At 38.5% G+C, this 22,119-nt stretch overlaps 6 protein-coding genes and 1 non-coding gene across 8 annotated transcripts; 4 read left to right on the top strand and 3 right to left on the bottom strand.

Moving 5' to 3' along the window:
- Positions 1-1,693: 1,693 nt before the first annotated feature.
- Positions 1,694-4,898, top strand: Cbr-unc-55 (the record flags this gene model as incomplete). 2 transcript variants are annotated; one of them, XM_002639868.2, is made up of 7 exons in its annotated part: positions 1,694-1,803; positions 2,537-2,664; positions 3,204-3,344; positions 3,575-3,876; positions 3,918-3,999; positions 4,317-4,414; positions 4,710-4,898. In XM_002639868.2, 7 exons carry the CDS (start codon positions 1,694-1,696, stop codon positions 4,896-4,898), a joined length of 1,050 nt encoding a protein of 349 aa, XP_002639914.2. The 2 variants fall into 2 exon arrangements, with proteins under 2 accessions (XP_002639914.2, XP_045100934.1); XM_045236069.1 differs by having other exon boundaries at positions 3,165-3,344.
- CBG25322 lies at positions 1,826-2,208 on the bottom strand (the record flags this gene model as incomplete). Its single annotated transcript, XM_045236073.1, has 3 exons — positions 1,826-1,943; positions 2,014-2,124; positions 2,171-2,208. The coding sequence occupies 3 exons, from the start codon at positions 2,206-2,208 to the stop codon at positions 1,826-1,828; spliced, it is 267 nt and encodes an 88-aa protein (XP_045098767.1).
- An 881-nt stretch (positions 4,899-5,779) lies between the features above and the next one.
- Positions 5,780-8,119, top strand: CBG08243 (the record flags this gene model as incomplete). The annotated part of the gene is made up of 6 exons (XM_045236061.1): positions 5,780-5,995; positions 6,041-6,367; positions 6,696-7,031; positions 7,078-7,239; positions 7,286-7,831; positions 7,922-8,119. The coding sequence occupies 6 exons, from the start codon at positions 5,780-5,782 to the stop codon at positions 8,117-8,119; spliced, it is 1,785 nt and encodes a 594-aa protein (XP_045093722.1).
- Positions 8,120-9,407: 1,288 nt separating this feature from the next.
- On the top strand, positions 9,408-9,491 carry CBG28810. The gene has a single exon. It is a non-coding gene (tRNA).
- Positions 9,492-11,229: 1,738 nt separating this feature from the next.
- Positions 11,230-12,199, bottom strand: CBG08242 (the record flags this gene model as incomplete). The annotated part of the gene is made up of 5 exons (XM_045236058.1): positions 11,230-11,403; positions 11,447-11,575; positions 11,623-11,835; positions 11,882-12,133; positions 12,185-12,199. 5 exons carry the CDS (start codon positions 12,197-12,199, stop codon positions 11,230-11,232), a joined length of 783 nt encoding a protein of 260 aa, XP_045093721.1.
- Positions 12,200-14,969: 2,770 nt separating this feature from the next.
- Cbr-rbg-2 lies at positions 14,970-21,899 on the bottom strand (the record flags this gene model as incomplete). Its single annotated transcript, XM_045236045.1, has 8 exons — positions 14,970-15,362; positions 15,407-15,799; positions 15,851-16,251; positions 18,839-20,525; positions 20,571-21,170; positions 21,211-21,455; positions 21,502-21,753; positions 21,800-21,899. The coding sequence occupies 8 exons, from the start codon at positions 21,897-21,899 to the stop codon at positions 14,970-14,972; spliced, it is 4,071 nt and encodes a 1,356-aa protein (XP_045093720.1).
- Positions 17,316-18,682, top strand: CBG08239 (the record flags this gene model as incomplete). The annotated part of the gene is made up of 4 exons (XM_002639865.1): positions 17,316-17,406; positions 17,449-17,871; positions 17,925-18,515; positions 18,564-18,682. The coding sequence occupies 4 exons, from the start codon at positions 17,316-17,318 to the stop codon at positions 18,680-18,682; spliced, it is 1,224 nt and encodes a 407-aa protein (XP_002639911.1).
- Positions 21,900-22,119: the final 220 nt, after the last annotated feature.

The following is a 22,119-nucleotide window of genomic DNA, read 5'->3' as shown; positions in this document are numbered from 1 at the left end:
TTACTGAAAAATTATGATATTGTGTCTTATATGATCTGCTTCTTTGGCCATCTTCCATTTCCTTTCAACCAATCCAAAATTAATCATCCCGAGTCTGTCCCAATCGGCACAGTTGACTTCTAGGATCTTCAAAAATGTTAAACCTTGTTAAGAATTAGAACTCGAATTTACGGCATTGTTAAGGTAACATTAGAATGAGATAAGAATAATATGAATTAATGGTTGTTCGGATGCAGGAGAGTGGAAAATCATTTTTCCAAAAGTCTGAACATTTTTGAAATGAGTCGATGAACATATGAGCTGGAGATGCCTATTAGAGGACTTTCAAAATTCCAGAATGTTGACTACTAGATTTAGGGAAACGGTTGTTCACTTTGTTCTATTTGATTCTATCCGAACAGACTCCAAAACTGACTAATATACGGTATATTATATATCTGAATATTTGGAATACTTCTTTTCTGAAAAAAACCCATATTGAAAAATCCTTTCCTTTTATTAAGAAAATTATAAAGCCTATAATTTTTGAATTGGCTTGAATTTCGAACCGACCTTTCAAACGCGGGAGTCACATTTCTTTGACATAAATACAGGGTGGTGCATAATTCCCCGGTCTAAAGGTTGTACTGGCATAACATTTGAGTAAAACGTTGAACTAGGCTCAAATTTGCAAATTCATCAGTAAACCGGCCAAGTTTCGAATAATTTTATCAACTTTGAGCTGAGTTATTGCATGGCAAAGTTGCTTCATCTCACGAAAATCACAACGCCGTGCAAGAAACATTATGCCATTTTTCTTTGGACAATCTCAACAACACCTAGAATTGAGGAATCGCTTTGAAAATTTCAGTAGGTTTGAATCAAAAGCAAAATCCCACCATTTTTAGTGCTTTCGAAATGCTTATGTCTAAAGACACATGTAGCCATTTTTAACAGTCCGGTAATTGTGCACCATCCTGTATTTAGTCAAACTGGAGGTTCAAAATTTCCCAGGTGGACCCATGAAATCATATTTTAGATTCAGAGAAAACTCATAACGTTTTGAAATTCAAGCTTTCTGTTTTTGGCTGGTTTTGCTAAATACCATACTGTTTTTATGGTTTTAGTAGGTTAAAATTCGGTCGTTCTAAATTTTAAAGAATCTTTTCTCTATCTGTTCATCTTCCTATTCTTGCCTACTAAACCCCATCGAACTTTTTTATATCGCCTCCTGATGACTTCCGAAAATACTCTTTGCTCCTGCCAACTTTATAGATTTCGTTTTTTTTTTCAACCTCCCGAAAAATATATAATTCATTTGCGGAGAGCCGCAAGATCCATCGTTAAATGTTAATAAAACCTCTCGTGGTGGTGCCTCTCTAAATCGACGCCTTCGCATTTTGGCGCGAGGGAGGGGACGAATAATTTCGACGAGATAATGATCATAAAATGATGAGAAGAGGATGAGGGAGGAGGCTTTCCCCCTGTCGGTGCCTTTTCACAGATCCTTGTGGCTCTCAGCAGGAGGTAAAAGCACATGTTCCCCTGTCGGATTTGATCCGTGTCATTATTCGAAAACCTGTCATTTTCTTTGTTTTTCCAAAAAGAGACCGAAATTTCAATAATTGTTTGTGTCTGCTTCATGATTCATGTGACACCTCAAAAAGAGCTACAGTAATCTCAATTTCAGGTTCACGAAGCGACATCCGGCTCAATGCCAGACCCGAGTCAAGATGTGACGGATTGTGTTGTGTGTGGGGATAAATCAAGTGGAAAACATTACGGACAATTCAGTTGTGAGGGATGCAAGAGTTTCTTTAAAAGGTATACAGAAGACACGAGTTCACTAAGGTTTTTTTAGCTTTTTGAGGGTGATCGAGAGCCAAATGAAGAGCCCAATGTTGGCAAAGCAGAGGAAGATAAGGGCTCCGGTTAGACCTCCGTAGACTGTCACGAATCCTTTTCTGAAAAAATTTAGATTCAGAAGTTTTAGTAGATTTTAGAAATTTTTTTGTTTCTTCAACATCAACTTACACTCTCTTTTCAACCAGAGCCATATGAGTTCTATTTACGGGTCCTGCTGTTGTATTACCGGCTTTCTTAGTAGGTTGAGTTGGAGGAGCAGCTCTTTTATTGCGCGAAAATCTGAAATATTTCTTCAAAATCAAAATCTTTTTTTGAGACAACTCACACTCCTTTTTCTCTATCGTACTCGGGTATTTCATCCATTCGTCTTTCCGGTTGTCGTACTCCATGGTACGGTTTTCCGCGGTTTGTCTCGAGTCCAGGGAGACGTGATTTTTGTCTGAAAATGTTGGAAACTATCCTTTAAATTTCAAAAGTGATACCCATGGACAGAAGTCTGCAATTGAGTGGCACACAAGACAAGAAAGAGGAGGAGAAGTTTTGCTGAAACCCCATTTTAAATTATGACATTCCAAATCGAAAACTAACTAGACATCGTTCCTCTTACTGTTTGTTGAACGGGGAAAGCGAGACAAAAATAAGTATCGAAATAACCACTTTTTTTCTCGTTTTCCAAAATCTCAATCCACAGATCGATTCGTCGTTCTCTCTCGTACACGTGTCGAGCTACAAAAAATTGTGCGATTGACGTTCAACACCGTAATCAATGTCAATACTGTCGACTGACAAAATGCATTCGAATGGGAATGAGAAAAGAAGGTGAGCGAATAGATCGTCATAAAACCTGTAATAGAAAGGCAAGAAATTTTGATTTCCAACTACCATATTTCCTCTAATGGGAGCCAACCTAAACAGTAAACTTTGAGCTCAATTTTTTCGATTTCTGTGAAAGATTTAACAAATTTGACAACTGAGAAACTGTTTATCATAATATCACCAATGTTTTATCAGTTGGCACTTTTTTGGTATCTCTCACAAGAATCGAGATAATTGAGCTCAAAGTTAACGGATTGGGCTGGCTTCTATTAGAGGAAATACGGTACTTCGAAACTGGATTTTGAAAATTTATCGCAAATTTTTTAGAGAAAATATTTTTTTAATTTAGAAGTCCTTCTATCACAGCTTTTACGATGTTTGATGTTGGATTGCATTCTGATGACCTAGCAACTTAGAAGTTTAGAATTTATGGTCTATCAGACATTTCAACTTCTCCCATTATTCATTATTTGTGGTTCTCATGTGGATTTCATCTGATACAGGGCGAAGATCCAATGAGACTCAGACCGCAGTTTCAGCAGTTCAACGAGGTCGTCTGCCGGTTCAAATGCCCAATTTCTTCCCGCCAAATCCATTTTTGAGAACACCATTTCCATTTCTACAAGTTCCATTAACTCCGTTGATGACTGCGGTTGCACAATTCGCCAAGCCGTCTGTTAAAGGTTAGTAGTTTTTGAATTTGGAATGCGTATATCTTCATTCACAGCTTCATTATTTTCTGGATTCAATTAGTTCATGTTGTAAAGTTCACAACATGTGAATTTCTGATTATGACCCAATGCTTTGAACAAACTTTTTGACTACATTTTTATATCTCTAATAAGAACCGAAATAATTGAGCTGAAAAGCTTGGCTCTATTAGAGTGTATATTTCCCAAACTCCAAACTTCAGAGTCAATCTTCGAATTTGCCGCTCAAACTATTTTTACCACTGTTCACTGGGCCCGTACCAGCATGAACAATTTGCCAAAATCTGACCAATTGACACTTCTCCGTCACAGTTGGACGCCAATCTTCGTTTTCGCTTTGGCTCATTCAAATTTCGGAATCAATCTGGCAACTCATTTGACATCCGGTGACAGTAGCAGTGGATCTTCTTCATCTCCAGGTTCGAAATCGGAAGATGAGAAGAGTGACGAGAAGATCATTGAAGTTGGAAGTATGCTCGATGAGCTCCCTTTTCTTGGATTTCAGGTTAGCTCTTTGATAGTAATTCCGTTAACTCTTTTTTCCAGTCCAAACTTGACAAACTACGTGACTATCATCTGGACCCCGTTGAAATTCAATCTCTTCGTGCCGTTCTTCTTTTTAGTTGTGGTGAGTTACAGTAATCCCCGATGCTTTCCTATTCTTTCAAAGTGACCTACCGTATACCTCCCCTTTCCTAGATGAGGTGGGGCAATCCAAGAGGGGATTAGAGCTTCTGGGTTCTGCTCTTTTTCGATGATTCTCTTCTCCATTTCCATAATCCCAGCCGACATGTCATCTGCCATTCGCACTTCAATTCTCTCCGAAATTTATACGCTCTCTTTTAGTCGTTTCCGAAATAGATAACGCCGTTCTTCTTCTTCTCCTTTTTTCGTCGACACCGCCAAATGACTTCTGAATTGTTGAAATAAAATATACGTTTTCAGATGAGGAGCCATTGGAGGAGAAGATCAAAATTGATGAAATTGTGGAGAAGTTAACATCAGCAATAGACGAATATTGCAAAATGAACAAGAGAAATGAGGTTAGGATTACATAACCTGATAGAAGCCAAACCTACTTTGAGCTTAATGATTTCGGTTCCTTCAAGAAATATATAACAAATTTCAACTGATAAACTATTTATCATAATATCACCATTATTTGATCAGTTGACAGGTTTTTGATATCTTTTGAAAGAACAGAGATAATTTATCTCAAAGCGCACATGTATTTTCTCTTTTATTAAAGAAAATACGGTAGTTGGGTTGATTTTGAACTAAACGACAACCAAATTTAAAAAATTTTTGATCAAATTTATAAATACACATGGCTTACAGAGATACCCCCAGCTATGCGAATGTCTTGAGGTTCTAAAATCCACGCGACACCTTCCGATCTCTCGACTCTTCTTCTCACGTCTTCTTGGCACGACTCCACTCGAATCGATTCTCTGTGATCTTCTCAATTCTCCGCTCCCACCGCCGCCAACATTACCACTTTTCCCCCAGTTTCCTCCTAGAACATAAACTACTTTTCTTTCGATTCTTTTGAAACATTTCGTTCCTGTGACCGAACACATCCCGATGATATTATCTATAAATCGTTTCTAGTCATTTCGTTAAATTACAGCTTTTACAAAATTGTATATTCATCCAGTCTCCCAAACGTTACTCTGATGTCAATAAACTTTTCTTTTTTCCTATTTTTTTTCTCAAGAACCATTTACATATTGACATTTGGTCCGCCCGCCACATACCGTAGGCAGATGTGTGAGCCGCCCGTATGATCGTCGCGGGAGTCATTCAACTCATCAACCATCAGTTTAATGTCTTTTATGCGCATATAGTTCATGCCCTCTTTTTATGCATTCGAACATTTCGGAAAAGCAACGAGTGTTTGGGATACAATATATCAGTGAGGGTTCCGAATGTTTTTAGAACAATCTAAATAATACAATTTTGCTCAATGAACGATTTGAGACTTCATTCTTTTTTTCTGTGGTACTGAGGATCGAGAAAAAAGATCCAAACGGATTTGAAATCTCGAGAAATTCAAAACTTTACAAAATTCAAAAATTAAGAAAATCGAAAACTCGGAAATTCGGAAGTTTAGAAGTTAGTGCGACGATTACAAAATAATCAACATTCAGAAAAAAAAGGCTCAGAAATTCAGAAACTTGAAGATTTATTTGGAAATTCAAAAATTTTAACATTTTGGATTTCGGATTCTTCTAGAAAACTGAGTCTTTTATAAACGTCATACAAACCATTTTTCTAAAACTGTATTATCGTGACCTTCACATATATTTTCAGATGACAGTTTCAGTACCGAGTGATACGCGATTACCGAGTCACAAACAGTCATCAAGTACCGTACTTGACAGTCGTATAGTAGGCTTCAATCAAGTATGACTTGTGGGTACATGCGAGATGTGGCTACAGCCAACACATGGACCTTTTTCAAACTATTGTTTCGATGGAAAGGAAGTGTCTGGAAATCGATTCATATGGAGCTGATCGTTTGGTTGTTCGTTTTTGTTAATATTCGGAATGCTTACGAGTTCTTTATTCTTGGTTCAAGTGCTGCAGAGACGTATGAACACATTGTTCATAGGTGTAGAGAGGTGAAACAATACATTATGACATATCTAAGTAGGAACGTTTTTCAGATCTCCGGAAAATGTCGGACTATGATGACATTTGCGATTGGATTCTTTGTGACCTATGTATCGACTCGTTGGTGGAGCATCTTTATGACAATTCCTTGGCCGGATACTTGTGCTCTTCAACTGACTGCTTTTCTGAGAGCCCGTGGAAAAAAGTACGAACAAGAAGATCGACTGTTTCGGCAGAACATCATGAGATATCTCTGGTTATCATATGTTCTCGTATTTCGGGACGTTTCTGTGAGAATTAAGAAACGGTTTCCGTCGGTGAAATCTATGACACCGACCTTGTTGACGCAGGAAGAGCTGACCAAGTTAAAAACTTCTAGTGTGAGTTTTAGAAAGTTTTTTAGAATAACCAGATATTCATCAAAAAACACGAAAATTTGCGTTTCTATTCCACAGCTTCGATTTTTTATTCAGTATATTAATCAGATACATTGTCGGAATTATAAAAATGCGATTTCGGTGAATGCAGACTCAGTACAAAAATTGAGTGTTTTGCAATGAGTCTGTATACACCGCAGGTCGCAGTTTTATAATTCCGACAATAATATATTAATTATTTTGATTAGGATTTCCAATTTTAGGATACAGTATTCCTGGAATGCGAAAAGAATCATCTAAATTGTTTATAATAAATTTTCAAATCTTCCAGAAAGAAATGCGACCATGGGTACCGATTGAATGGATCCTTGACTACCTTCGTTCCGCTAAAAAGAAGTGTCTTCTGGATGAACTTCATTATATTGAACTGAACCAAACTGTGCTAGCCTATCGTCAACAACTTCACGAAATTCTATCGCATGATTGTATTACTGTACCGCTGGTCTATGTACAATCAGTCCATATTTGTACTATTTGTTATTTTGTGATCACTTGCTTCTCTGCACAAACCATTCACTCGGATCATAAATCATGGGAAGGAGTCATTGATTTCTATCTTCCAGTTTATGCAGTCATTGAATTTATTGTGTTTGTTGGATGGTTAAAAGTGAGTATGAATCTGACAATTGGAAAACACCTTTTTCGATTTTCAGACAGCTTTTGTGATGCTAAATCCCTTTGGAATGGATGACGACGACTTTGAAATGAATGCACTAATTGAAAGAAATATGATGGTTTCGTTGAGTTATATCAATGATTTCTATGATAAACCACCGAAGTTGGTTGACATGAAAGTTCGTCTTCCTACTAATTTGGTAAGATCCAAGTTGGAATGCTGGATTTATTGAGTCCCATTTCCAGCAAGAAGTGGTTCGTGAGAACGCTAATCCAATGCATGGGTCGGCTGTTCCTGTGAAAATGTCGCGAGTTCATGAAGCGATGGCTGACGATCCACAATTTGCCAATCTCTTGAATTCAGTTCTTCCGAGTGCTCGAGATTCGACGACAGCATTTCAGACGCATCGACCTATCAACGAATTCCCGAATATTGCAAAAAGTGCAGCAATGGGAATTATCTCTACGGATGATGAAAAATCCGATAGAGGAGCATACCGTAATCCGGAGAACTCTTCAAAAGATGATGGTGGCGCTGCTGGAGAATTGAGATCAAAATTCCTGAAACAGGAAGATTTTGAAGCGGCTGTCAAGAAAGTTCTGGATAAGAAATTGGCGGAGGAAAGAGAAGAAAAAGAGGAGAAAGAAGAAAAGAAGGAAGAGAAAAAGGAAGAAAAGCTAAAATCATTGTCTCCAGAACCAACACAAAGGAGCTGGTATCAAGAGGAGCCAACTCAAAAGACGTGGGTGGGACCAGATGAAGGACCAAGTGTATTGCAGAAAAAGATCAGTGTAAGTTGAATTGATAATACAATTAGGAATATGAAAATGCCCACACAGTATTTCAACCTGTATAAACTTGTAAAGTAATCTTTGTTCTAGAAAATTCGTCCTCGTCCAAGCAAAGCCGACGTTCGTCTCTCTACAACAACCCAAAATGCGTCAACTCGAAAGCCGTTGTCCACATACAAAAAGGCATCTGGAGCCGCCACTCCATCCACGTTAACGTCCCCACAAGCTCCCAAGACAAGCGCAGAAGCAGAATTGAAATTGGACAATACGCAATCTGGAGAAAAATGATTGATTACTCTTATTTCAATTGTACTATTTTAATCCAATTAGAAATACGAAAAGCTACTATTCTATAAAAAATTCAATAACCAATAAATGAAAACTTCGACTATGGATTTTTACAGTTTCAGAATCCTTTTATCTTCTTATCATTTCTTCCGTCGTTACCCTAGGTATAGGTTACTCTTTACTGCCTTATTTTACTCCAAAAAAATTGCCGGAGCAATTCCTTCATTAGTTTCGAGCAGGCGCATCTTCTTCTGGAACTTTTGAGAGTAAGCGGGATTCTCTAGAAGTATGTTGAAAATAAGAAAGAGTAGTCGTATTATATTTACATTGTAATGAAACTCTATTTTCTATTCTTGATACTCATGCAATTTCAATGAAGTGCAGACCAACTTCATTCTACCAGCTGTCTGAACTGACTTGCAAGTTGCACATTACAATCAAAATATTTTGTAGATGTTCACAGTTTCAGAATTATTTTATCGTCTTGTCATTCTTTTCATCGTGTTCCTCGTACTTTATTACCCCTTTCTTCCCCTTTCTCCCCCTTTCTAGCCTAAAAAGGTCCCATTTAACCCAGTTGCTCATTTTTCAGAATATGTGCTCGAATCCCGTCCGGGGCAATACTTTTTTGATTTTTTATTGACGTCTAAAGCATTTTAAAACTTTTTTGACAATGTTTTAGCTATCTGACTAGACTGTATTTATGAAATTTTAGAACGGAAAAGTTTATTAGTGATGCGATCCGAAAAAAAACCAAAATGATCTAAAAATTTTAAGTTTTATACTGTGTTTCCTTTGTACCAGAACTGTTACATTACTCCTCTCTTCGGTGAGTTTGGCTAATAGAAAAGAAAGTCCATTCTTTGCTGAGCCGCTATGCCTCATCGATCTTATCGGATACATGTGTTCATGTAATTACGACTTAGTCTTATGATGAGAAGAATTATTAAGTCATGTTCTAGATGTATTCCTATTAGCCAGAAAAAAAGCAAATCATTTTTATTCGGTCTGGCGTTTGATTCAGTGGCAATGTAACCGTGTGTTCAGAGCATAACTAGACTACGATAACAAACTTAGCAAATGAGCATATCTAGAAAGTGAGCATTTAGTAAAAGATCATCAAGCTAATGAGTATTTGCCTTATTTATGAGGTTTTCACAAATTAATATCATCCTCATTGTTTTGTTGTTGTTTTCATCGTGTTCCTCGTACTCGATTACCCCGGAAACCACTCTTTTTACCCCAAAAGGGTCCCTTTTGACAGAGTTTCACAATTTTCAGAATATGTGCCCCGGTGGCCGAGTGGTCGAAGGCGTGAGACTTATGTTCTCATTCGGGCAACCGATCGCGGGTTCGAATCCCGTCCGGGGCAATACTTTTTTGATTTCTTTTTATTGATGTCTAAAGTATTCGAGAATATTTTTGATTAATTTTTTTCAATTTTAGGATCATTCTCAGGTAACTGCGGAAACTCTTCTTAGTTCTGAAATTTTGCATAACCTGTTTTTGTTGTATTTTTATGGCCTTCCTAATGACTCATCTTGCAAACATCATTTTGTTTGAATTTTCTTATCAACACACTTTCCAAATGAACAGTTTTGGCGACACTATTTCAAAAATTGGGTTGGTTTCTGTTCAATTTGACCTACCAATAATAATGGTGATTCAGAAAAATGTCCGAAAATGATCAACCGATATCTGAAGTAACGTTTGTGTTAAAGAGTCAGAATGAAGTCGAAATAAAATTTGGAGAAGATGGAAAAGAAGTTTTCAGATGTCATGGAGAAAATGACTCATTTTTGAACAACAAGACTGAAGTTGTAAGGTGAGATTTTTAAATTTTCCGTACAAGAAACAAATCCTTTTTGTTGAAAAAGAGAAGGTTCAAATGGTCCAAACAAGATATTCTTGAAACTACAGTAGTCAATATCAATTGCCAAGAAGCTGCCTGGAAAAATTTTAAGAATATTCTAGATCAACAAAACAATACTGTAGATTCTCTAGTTTTTGAATTCAAAGTTGCCGAAAATCGTGAGTCAAAATTAAATTGAATCTTTCATCTCGATTAGCTTTCCGATTTTCAGCTCAAAATTTCAATTTTCCACCTCCTCTTCCTGGAAATACAATTTCGTGTAAATCATTATACCCATTAATTCTTTCAATGAAACCATGTATCCAAAGTCTTCATGTTGATCAAATTGGTTATCCATATAGACTATCGACGGGATTCGGAGAACTGATTCAAGTGAAAACTGCGAAGAAATTGTGGTGTGCAATAGCGATGAAAAAAGAAGAAGTTATTAGACTGGAAGGATCCGATATCAGCATTGATCCACTTTTTTTTTGATCAATGTTTTGTTGTGAATCTAATGAAGGTAAGTTCAATTTTATGGATTCTCTGATTTCAATGTTCGTTGCGACGGAAAATTCAAGAGTGGGCGGAGCTTAGGTTCGATATCATGCTGGTATGCAAAAATCGGAGTTGTGGAAGAGAAAATCTGGAAAAAAAGGACCAAACATTTTGGGTAACTGTGGTTTTCCTTTTTCACAGCTTCGATTTTTTGTACCAGAAGCATCATGTATTTTTCGGAATTATTTTCCGTCCTATTTTTTCGATTTTTCGATGATTTTTTTTTTGTTTTTGTGCGAACTTTTGCGATTTTTCCGGATTTTTGTGGAAAAATCCAAATTCGAGAAATCGAAATAAGAAGTCTAGGAAATAATTTCGAAAAATACATGCTCCTTTAAGGATTTTGCTACCGGATATAAGCTCCGCCCATCCTCGAAAAAATTAGACCAGATGCAAGAAAGTGGAAAACCGTTTTCCGATGTTTGGAAAATGCTTTTCTGACAGTGTTAAAATATTTATTTCGATTTAAAAATGGATTCGGGGCTGAAAAATGACTAAAAATGCATGTAATCACTGTAAAAATTCTTGTCAGACTTTCAGAAAATCGTTTTCCAAACACCGAAAAACGGTTTTCCACTTTCTTACATATGGCCTCAGAGTAATATACTGCCAGTAAGGGGAATTCAACTGAAAAAAAAACAATATCATACAAAACACACTTCATTCGCAATATTTAAAGAATCTGATTTTCTGAATCGCCTTATTTTTTACTGGAAAAAAGAGTAGAGGAAGTGGAAGGAGTATTGGTAGATTGATAGTAAGAAGAAGAAGAAGATCCACTTGCATCTGAAGTGAATTGAGTTTCCGAAGAACTCGCTGACAAGGATTCGGCCGACGACTTGCCGGTTTTCGAAGAGATCATCGCATAGAAATTCTGGAAGTTTTTAATTTTGAATTTGAATATAATTTGTTAGTACCTTGTTAGCTGCCGCGTCACGGAAAACACTCAACTCTTGAGCCAACTTTTTAGCCTCTTGCATCACTTTTGGATTCGATGATTGCAGTCCGTAGAGCCCTTCAATTGCACCACGGAACACACGTTCCATCTGGAAGTTTTGGAAGTCTAGAACATTTCAGTAAAACGATAACATACAGATGGCTCATCAGTCGGATATCCATCCAACGCTTCTCTCTCCATTCTCTCAATACGTTGAACCATTTCAATCACTTGTTCTTTCAAATCCTTCATATCCAAATTAGCCGAGTAGTTTCTATAGGACTTGTTCATCTGGATAATGGAATCCTTCAGAATGTTCACTTTCTTCTCCAGAGTTTGCACATCCTTAACCATCAATGTTGAGTTCAACTGAAAGAAACTGTGTATCCAAGTATCCAGATGTCATCTGACTCACAGCCGCATCAGCCACTGCTCTTGCTTGTTCCACTCGTCTTTCCATCCATTTCGTGTTTCCAACCCGTTCTCTATCAATTTGCTCCTCCAGTTCCGCCAGCATCGACTTCAGTTTTCCCAGATTTTCATGACTCAAAAGCTGAATACCGCGAAGTTCCAAAGAAGTCTCACGACGGTAAATGTCTCCTTCACGAATTGCTTCTATCGCCGTTTCTGTCGCATCCAGGCACTGGGTAATCGTTTTGAGAGAGCTCTAGAAATAGTTTTAATCATTGGAAAATTCTCAAGTTTCGAGAATCCCGACCTCCTTGTTTTCCATCGCTTTTATCACAGAAGATTCTTGTCAAAAACGATGAACAATACACTTGGTGAATACTGAATTCGTCGGGTTTCAGTCACTGTGACACCTGAGATACGTGGGGCAACTGGGTACTTTCTAGGACAAAAAAAAGTTCACGCGGAAATTGGTCGTAGGTCCCACAGCGACAACTAAAGTAACCTAAAAATATTGTTAATTTCAGGATTTTTAATGTCTCGTGTTTTCAAAAACATTTAATTGGAAATTAGTAAAAATAACAAGAAGAAAAACTTCGAAAAAAAATGGTTTTTAGGTTACTGTAGTTGTAGTTGTGGGACCTTCGGCCACGGCCTCCGGCGTTCCTTCCCACAGCTCCGATTTTTGCATACCAGCGTGATATGAGCTAAATATTAAGAAGTGAACACCTCACAAACCTCTAATTTTTCAGAAAAGTATCGAGACAGGAAACCCGCAAAAGTTTCGAGTGTTTCGAGGTGGGAAAACCCCCCCCCCCCCAAGGCGTCCTTAAACACTTCAACTCCATCCCATGTTCTCCGGAAATCGCTGAAAGATTCAAAACATTTGATTACGAAATGCTTCCAGGTTGCCAATATTTTCTGGTATCAGTCCCCGAAAAACATGTAAATCTATTCTTAGAATTTTGTAATGGTCGTCAAGATGTTGTTGGAGTTATTCTTTAAATTTGTTTGTGGATAAAGTTTTATAAATTCTCCTTGTTATGTCTTTATTTGTCTAATGACTCACAGGCATGTGTGAAACTTTTGATAAGAGAAATTCACATTGATTAATTTTTCCTTCTCCTTATATTTTTGGCAAATGTCTGTCTGCTGGCCGAATCTTCCAAAAGATGTCAAACGAATTATTGTGGAACCGTTGTGTAGAATCGACAGGTTGGTTTTTTTTTAAATGTTACATACCATGAAACCTGTAATAGAAGAGTTTCCTAACTTTTAACTTTGAGTCAATTTTTTTCGGTTACTGTCAAAGATATCAAAAAGCTGTCGACTAATAAATTGATTATCATAATATCAGAAGTTTTTTGTCAGTTGACAATTTTTGATATCTTTTATGGAAACCAAGATAGCTAAGCTCACACTTGACAGTGTGCGGTCCCTACATTACAAGCGTTACGGTAGTTTTTATTCCATTATTTATTTCAGATTAAATTTGCGACAATGTTCTTGGGGTGACAAATTGTTTGTTGACCTAGTGTCCAAACCGATTCGGGAAGTTAATTTTATGGCAAGTCGAAGTGTGAATAAAACTCAAAGTTCCAGTTCAAGAAAAAGTTTTTCTTCCAGTATATCATAATCCGATACGATGAAGAATATGAGGATTATTTTGGACACTCGGAGGGAAATACAGAAGTTCGAAGGTTTGAAAAAAAACCTAATAAATCCTAAATTATATCCTTTAGATCCAAAAATCTTCTCCCTTTTAACAGTTTTTCAATGAGCGAAGATTTTCAAATAGTTGCTTGGCGAAGCCTCCAGAAGATGATGAAATCTCAAAATAATGAAATCGATACATTGAATTTTTCGTTCATCGGAAGACTCAATTTCAATGAGGAAGATAATGAACAGCAAATAATTATTCCGAATCTTCCAGAGAAAACTTTAAATGTCAGAAAATTATCGATATTTCTGGATTCTTCTGAAGAAATGACGAAACGAATCGTACAGTTTGCAAAGCCTGGATTAGATAGTTTGAATGTCTCAATAACAGTGAAGAATGTGAATGATCCATCTGAAATGGGAAGTTTGGAACAATTGAAAACTGCAAAGAAGATCCGTAGTAATCTAATGTTGACTCTTAATCACTCCATGGAATTAGAAGGAGACGAAGTTATTAACAAAACAACACTTATCAATGATGAGGGCGTCGTTGAGCTATTGAAAGTAAGTGTAAGCTACGTCGGATCAGAAACGATTACTGTGAGGCAAAATTTTCAAAAATTGGAATAATTTCTATAGGGAAAAATCGAAAAATGAAAATGATTACTGTAGGGAAAAATATTCAAGAACTGAAAGAATTAATGTAAGGTAAAATGTTTGGAATATAAAACGGGGTACTGTAGAGAAAAATATTCAAAAATGAGAGATTACTGTAAGGAAAATATTGGGAATTGGAAAAAAATACGGTAGGGTACAGTATTCGAAAAATGAAAAGGATTACTGTGGGAAAACATAAAAAATGAGAAAGTAGGAAGAAATTGGAAAATAAAAAGATTCCTGTACAGTAAAATATTCGAGAATGAAAAGGATTACGGTAGGGGAAAACTCGGAGAAAATGAAAAGGATTACTGTAGGAAAAATATCCTACAGCCTTTTTTACTAAGTTGAGTTTCTTGTGTATCGTTCCAATTTTTCAGAAATCACTATCCAGCGGAAAACCTTCGAAGTTCCACTACAACCGATTGTGGCCCGATATCCCAACCATTGTATCGTCTTTTGATTCAATTGCATGGAGTCTCGAAACATCTGAACAATTCGATAATCTTGGGAACCATTTTAAAATCGATCTTTCTAAAAAGAATTTTATTTTGTCAAACGACAATTCTAGTTTATTTGTTGAGTTTGATAAGTTCTCTGCAAGAGGGTTCATCTTGAATAAACAATAACAATCCTTTATGCAATGATACAGTTTCGATCACAATTTTCAGCACAATAGTAAAAAAAAGCAACTCGAAACCCATTTAAATATTTGAAATTTGAAATGAAAATGAAAAAAAAACTATGCAAATGTACATGAATGAAAGGCTGTAAAACGACTAATTATTGACCCATTGAGCACCAAAATACAATTTGGCAATATCGTTCATTCGAACGAATGGTATGGCGGCCTGCGCTGATTGTGGCACCGAATTTCCTGCTTTACCAAGTGACGACACTGCTTCTTGCCACGTCTTTGGATTGGATTCGATCAGTGGATCTCCCTCGGCTCCTTCGTATAATTCTACTCGGGCTGCTTCTTCACCGGCAAGAGCACACAGATACTGAGAGTGTGCAGTACTGAATCGTTTGTTGGCTTCAGTGGCCAGTTGGATGAGTCTTCCCGCCAATACTCGTGCTAATGCCACAGCTGACCGATCGTCACGAACACAAGAAGCCAGTTCTAGTTTCCCTTGTTGATCGTTTCCGTGTCGGAATGATGCCAATGCTTGCTAAAAGTATCAAACATAAATCCTATTCTAAAACTCATGCATACCATAAATGAAATCTCGTTCACAGTCAACTTCCATTCCATCTCAAGATTTCTTGCCAGCCTCCTCTCTTCCATTCCTCCTTGCTCCGCAATTTTGATCAAAAACGCGTGCCTCTTCTCCATAGTTGCATCGTCAACTCGATCCAATGGAATCAAAGGATGCGAGTCAAGCGGGGCGAAAAACGCACGATTCCCGGTGACACAAAACAGATTTCGTAATGGGTGGAATTTTAGACCTGTGGTTAGTTGAAGACGGAGAGCTAGTGCAAGATGTTGATGATGGAGTACCAGGTGAAAATTGACAAGTGGCTGACGAACTGCAAGCATCCAGAGCTGATCTTGCCTTGGAGAAATTTTCGATTGTTGCAAATGAGACGAAAATGAGGAATAGGCCATCTAAAACACATTATGTGAACTACAAAAACTTCTTCTGAACCTAATTCCTACCTCAATCAACAGATCTTGTTTAAAATCCATCGGCGCCGGTATATCTCTCACCGAAATCATGAAAATGTCCAAAAACTTCTCACATTCCACCAAAAACTCCTCCAATCTCACTTCTCTCATACCAATTTCTTTTCGACACTCTCGATCTTTCGGCCTGCGTCCAGTTTTCTCAACCATCTGAACAATAGATTGGAAAGCAGCGCCGACAAATTTGTCCCAGATGAGACGAGCAATTCCGTGACGAAGACGTGGATCAACAACAGACTTTGGTAGTAGAGAAGTGCACTCCTGGAAATAGAAATAGGTTTGATGGGATAGAAAGAAAATAATTCTTACACTTATATTTGAGAAGTTCTGATCCTTTTCCCGAAACCATAGCGTTATCATCTCCCAGCAAACATCTGAAATGTGTTTTTCTGATTATTTTCAGTTTCTGTTTTTGAATTTTTGTCCTACAGTAATCCTTTTCAGTTCACATGACAGTTGTTTTTTCAAAATTCGTTGTTCCCTCCTCGAGACCGCCTTCGCCTTCCCCTCCGCTATTTTCTCAATTTTTTTCATTTTTCTTCACATCTGATCTACAGTCGACTCCCATACCGACGTTCATTCCAAACCGTACGTCTAGTGTCCCTGCTATACGGGTGCTGCGCTCTTTCCGCCTGTCCATCCGTTACGGAGCAGCAGTGTCGGGAGCACACGCACACTGTTTGTGCAGTCTCTCTGTCACACAAGCACCACACACACACACAAAGAGACAAAACACCACTCCGAATGCGGTGGATAGTGTCCCGTCATTCTTTCCAATTCCATTCCGTCGCGCCACCCTCTTCACCCAACATCCGTATTTCGTTCCAACCGTTCCACCTCTCTCATTTTTCTACTCTTTTATTCTCAACTTTTGCTTTTCAGCGCCTTTTTTCTACAACCATTTGCTTCTGATTCATAATGCACCCATATAAAACGTCATCACCGTCTTCTTCTTCTTCTACTTCTTGAATCGCAACTTTTCCTTACGGCGCTGGATGTCTCAGGTGTCGTCTCGTTCTCTTTTCCACCTCTTTCCGAATTGGCCTGATATATCTCTCGATGTGTGTTTTGTATGTTTGTTTCTGCGCCTATTCCTCTCCTCTCATCTTTCGCCCCTTCTTCTTTCTAACTTCTCACCCCGACCACCCGACGCGTGTTATGTCCTTGGTAACGTGACGGAGGCGGTCGGGTAGATGGGGCCGATGAACGAGAAGTAGAGGGAGAGACATACACATTTGACACACGCGACGACCGCCACAACATTGCCGACAATCGATTCCTGTGTCCCTTTGGTGAACTGTTTGTTGACACAGTACTAGTAGGACTCACTATCTTCCCCTGTCCACACGTTATTCGTTACTCACCCCCTAGTATCTTCTTCATCTTCTTCACGTTCCCAGAATTCAACTCTCTAGATTCTCTCATTCATCCAGGTGATATGGAAACCGGTGTCCGCAAAAAACGAACACTTGCCGAGCGTCGAGAATCCGATAAGCTCCGACAAAGAAGGTTTCGTGCTAAGAAAAGAGGTACTAACACCCTGATAAATTCTGAGTTCAACTTCTTTGCAGAAGAAGCACGTCTTCTAGAAGCTATCACCGGAGTCGTAGAAGTACAAAAGCCAGAAAGGAGCTATTCAACTCCTAAAAAGACCGCTGAAGAGATTCGAGAAACAAACCGGATTCGTCAGCAGAGATTCAGAGCCAAACGACGAGATGGAGGATCCCTGATAGATTCAGTTCTAACTATGGAAGTTAAGAAGGAAATAGAGCAGCCGGAAGAAGTACCAACTACAGCATCTGTGTCTCAGCCTCCAACTGATCCAGCAGATATCGTTCAGCGTATTCTTCTACAGGCAGCTAGTGACGAGAAAACTAGACTAACTGAAATTCGACGAGAAAAGGATAGAATCAGAAAGCGTAGAGAGCGTCAAAGAAAGAAGGATCATGCATTGAAAGAGGGTGGCTTGACAACTGAGCAGATCTTGAAACACCGTGAGTTTCTAATAAGAATCGCATCGACATTTCTTATTTGCTCTGATTTTCAGTAACGGGATTCCAACAAAGCACACAGGAAAAGGACCAACCAACCGAACCACAGAGAGAATATGAAAACACTGATGAATTCGCTATGGAAGTTGATCCTGCAGAAGCAGACGATGTCGAAGAAACAAAAGAGATACATGAATTCGATGCCCAACATATTATGGCACAGCTGGTTCAGATGGGATTAGTTCTTGGAGAATCGCCTTCTTCGGACGGCAGTGACGAATCTCCCGTACTCGAAATCAAAGAGATGACTCCAGAAACATCAGAATCCACGTCATCTCCACCACCTTCTTCAATTCTAGATGTTTTCACTCTGGAAAAGAAGCCCTGGCAAAGATGTAATACATCGGAAGAACGACGAGAACGAGAACGTATGAGAAAAAGAATGTATAGGGCAAAGAGGAGGTTCATCTCAACGGGAAAACTGGAGATGCAATGGGATCCGAGTCCGATCAAGAGGTCACCAAACGATGATCCAGAGGATGGAATAACTCCGCTTCCAGATTGGAGTAAAAGTTCGTCGGCCGAAGAAAGACAAGCCGCTCATAGAATTTATAATAAGAGATATCGTGAAAGGCTGAAGTATTCTGGTGAATCTAGATAAAAAAAGAGGGAAACTGTTATTGAAAAATTTTCAGTAATGAGAGAGGAAGCATCCAGAAGTCAGAGTAGAGAACCTTCGCTCACTTCGAAACAATCAGAAGATGGAGTCGCATCGGAGAGAGAAATTTCTAGATTAGAATGCCAGAAAAAGTAGAAATATTGCCACGGGTTATCGAATAGAACAATGCATATCGAAAAATCACAAATACGATTCTTTTTTTTATTTTTCGTGATACAAATGTTACCTATTTTTTTTTCATTTCATCATTTTCACCCGAGTACAAAAATAAACGATTGTTAAAATACTTACCAGCAACCACCAAATCATGTTCGAAGACTCTAGGAATCATCTGATACATCCTTTCAACGATAGTTTCTTTGTCTTCTGGAAAGTCCACGATCATTTTGTTTCTTCGATCTTCTTCGTCCCCTTCTTCAGCAAGCACCTCTGTTGGGTCACGAGGAAACAGTTTCTCAAGAACTTCCGTCTCGATAGACTCATTGACTACCCATTTGGCTACCTGGAAATATTGGGAAACAGGATGCATTTGTTTAGTATTATAAAGACCTACATTTTCTCGGATATACGAATCTATCCTTTGTGCCACGTCAGATATCCTTACATCGCATGGATCTTCATCTATCAATGATTGGGCAAGAGCTACACAATGGAGACACATCATGATACTATCCAGATGCTCAACTTCTGGAGAAACTGCGTCCCATTCTTCGAATGTTTTGTTCTTCTCCTCATTTCCCTCGTGTTCTTCTTCTTCATGTTCTGATTCCTCTAAGTTATCTTCCGAGCATTTGTCTTGATGTTTCAATTGTCGCATTTGTTTTCTAGCACACCAACAAACAGCCAAGAGAAGTATTCCGAGAGTCACGTTCTTTGAGTCCATAGCCATCCGGTCAACGCTTTCGAAAACACCGGTCTCCGACTTTTCGAGGTTCACAAATAGCTCAACGATCCTGTTAAATATTCTCCAATCGATTTTATTGGTTGACTTGTTCAGTTTTAAATAGAAAAGCTTCACAATGTTCTGTCGATTTACAGGAAGTTTCTCAAGTACAGTATCGTAGTACTCATCAATTTGGAATGATCCGAGAAGAGGGGCGAAGATAAGATTAGCCAAAAGAAGACGACGATTTTCGGACCAATGCCTGAAAAAAACGTAACTTAAAATTTCGTATTTCAAGTAAACCAACTCTGAAAACACATCGATATCCTCATGTGACAAATCTACATGTTTTAGCCATTCTCCCACTTTCAACGAATCATTCACTGCATCCGAACGCTCTCCAAACCGTTCCATGTGACATTCCAGAATTCTCTCCACAATTGAATCTAATTCATATGCCGACTTCTTCTCGTATTCTCCGATAGCGGGCTTCGATTCAGCCACTATTCTAGCATAAAATCCGATCGATTTTTCAGCGACATTTGGTAAATCTGCTAGCGAGCCAGCATTCGGAAGACTCTTGATTCTTGCGATAAAATTGTGTGCTTCTTCGGCAGTTGACAGTCCATGAAGTGCATTTTGGAACGTGATTTTTCGAGATGTAGTCATTCGCAGATCAGAAAATGTCTTGAACCAGTCACCAGATCCCACTTTCTGATGCTCCAACTCTTTCAGACGAAGATGATCGTGTTGGTCTTGTCTCGCTCTACTTGTCAACGCGAGGTGGAATGGCATCACAATTCGATGAAACTCGCCTTTCTCATCAATGAAGAACGAATTATAGTCAGTGTGCATGTGACATCGGCCGCAGAGCATTTTATTCTCTCCACCAGAAACCACATTGCATTCAGAAGATGGCACGTGTTGAGCACAAACTCTGACGTTTCCCAAAACTGTCCAGACTTCTAGAAGTGATCGTCGTGGTGCGAAGATAGTGAGAAATTGAGCGAATCTGTCGTCTTGCGTCGAAGAAACCCATGACACGGAAGCATCTCGATACCCTTTGAATATTAGGACAACTTGGCGATTGATAACCTGCAAATTAAATTCTTTGAGAATTTAAAAAATCTTTCAACCTACATCTATTATAATTACTCTTGCCAGTCGGTCTGTGACTGCGACATAGTTACAGTCTGGTGATCTAGAAACAGTCTGAGCTATTCTAGTCTCCAGAATCAAGCTTCTTGTTGGAGCATGAACGGCGGATCTCATATGGGAGGCGACTCGAGTGGGCTCTGTGGAAATTCCAAAAAACTTTCGAATTCCGAATGAAGGAACCAGTGACTTTCCGTATTTAATTACATCATCTAATAGTTTTTCTTGCTCTTCTCGATCATGCCAAACAAAAACAGCGAATTCTTTTTCAGTTGTTACCATGAACGTTGAATATAGAGGAAGTGATGGTTTCTCTACTTTTGCATAAAAAGAATCATAGGAAGCCGAAACGTATTGCTCAAAAGTGGATGGTTTTTGAAGACCAGTGAATACAACGTGGATAATGTTTCCTTTGATGTCAGGAGCCAAAAGTTCCGATTGAAGCTCAATGGACTCAGATATCTGTTTCACTGTTTTCTCTCCCTTCGCAATTAGAACTTTACATTGGTAGAGAACAGATTTCAGTGATATTGGGTTGACCATGAAGAATCCTTTGGTGAAGACGACGAGAAACGTTTGGCCGGTCTGAAGAACATAATAATTTGGGCACAGTTACGGAACTCACCTTTACAACATCAAATTGCAAACTATTCACAGGTTCGAATATAGAAAATCGATCATAATACAACATCGTCCCTTGCTCAGTGAAGAAATATACATGCCCATCCAGCGTTCCAAGTGCGATGATTATTGAATCCAACAGCTCAATGTGCCTCACATTTGTTAATCCGAAGATGCAAGAAGCTGTAATTTCATTACCAACTGGGTCTCCTTCGATATATTGTTTGCATACGATTTTGTATTGATTCTCTGGAATTTGAAAACTATTTAAAACTATTCAATTGGAATCAATTACCATCTGGAGGCTTCCGAAGTAAAACAAATCGCGATTCCCAAGTTACTAGAAGATACTCCGCATCGGAGTAAGTTTTCAAATCACATCGGAACAACCAATTTCTCATCGATTCATCTGATTCTGTGGTGTTTTCAGCGTCTTGCTTGTCACCCCAATCATCCCATTCTTCTACATTTTCTTTCCTTTCTGTAGTTTTGCAGAACTGCGTTTCGTTACCGTCGGAACTGTCCGAGTTTTTGCGCTCAAATCTTGCTGGAAAATAATTATGTATATTTTTTGCAGCCAAGGATTGTCTCACATTCATCAGCAGAATCTCCAAGCAGATACTTCTTTACCTGCTTCGCAACTTCATCACTAACTCCACAATAAGCCTCTAGATTCACCCGAGTCACCGACATTTCATTATACTTCTGAAATGAAACAGTTTTGTGAACAAATATCGAATATTGTTGTGTAATGGTTGCTAGGAATCTTGTGATGGATGGAGAGTGCAGGCGAAACGAGGAGGAATCAGAGAAGAATCGTGCTAAAGAGCGAGTATGCAGCATTTACTTTTAAAGGGAGAGACCCTTGAAATTCCGGGGAAAAAACTCCGGGGAAAAACCTCCGGAGAAAAGT

Source organism: Caenorhabditis briggsae (assembly GCF_000004555.2).
Source record: "Caenorhabditis briggsae complete genome, chrI, whole genome shotgun sequence".
NCBI lineage: Eukaryota > Metazoa > Nematoda > Chromadorea > Rhabditida > Rhabditidae > Caenorhabditis > Caenorhabditis briggsae.
Note: the sequence above shows the minus strand (reverse complement) of the source record. Positions and strands in the feature narration are given on the sequence as shown.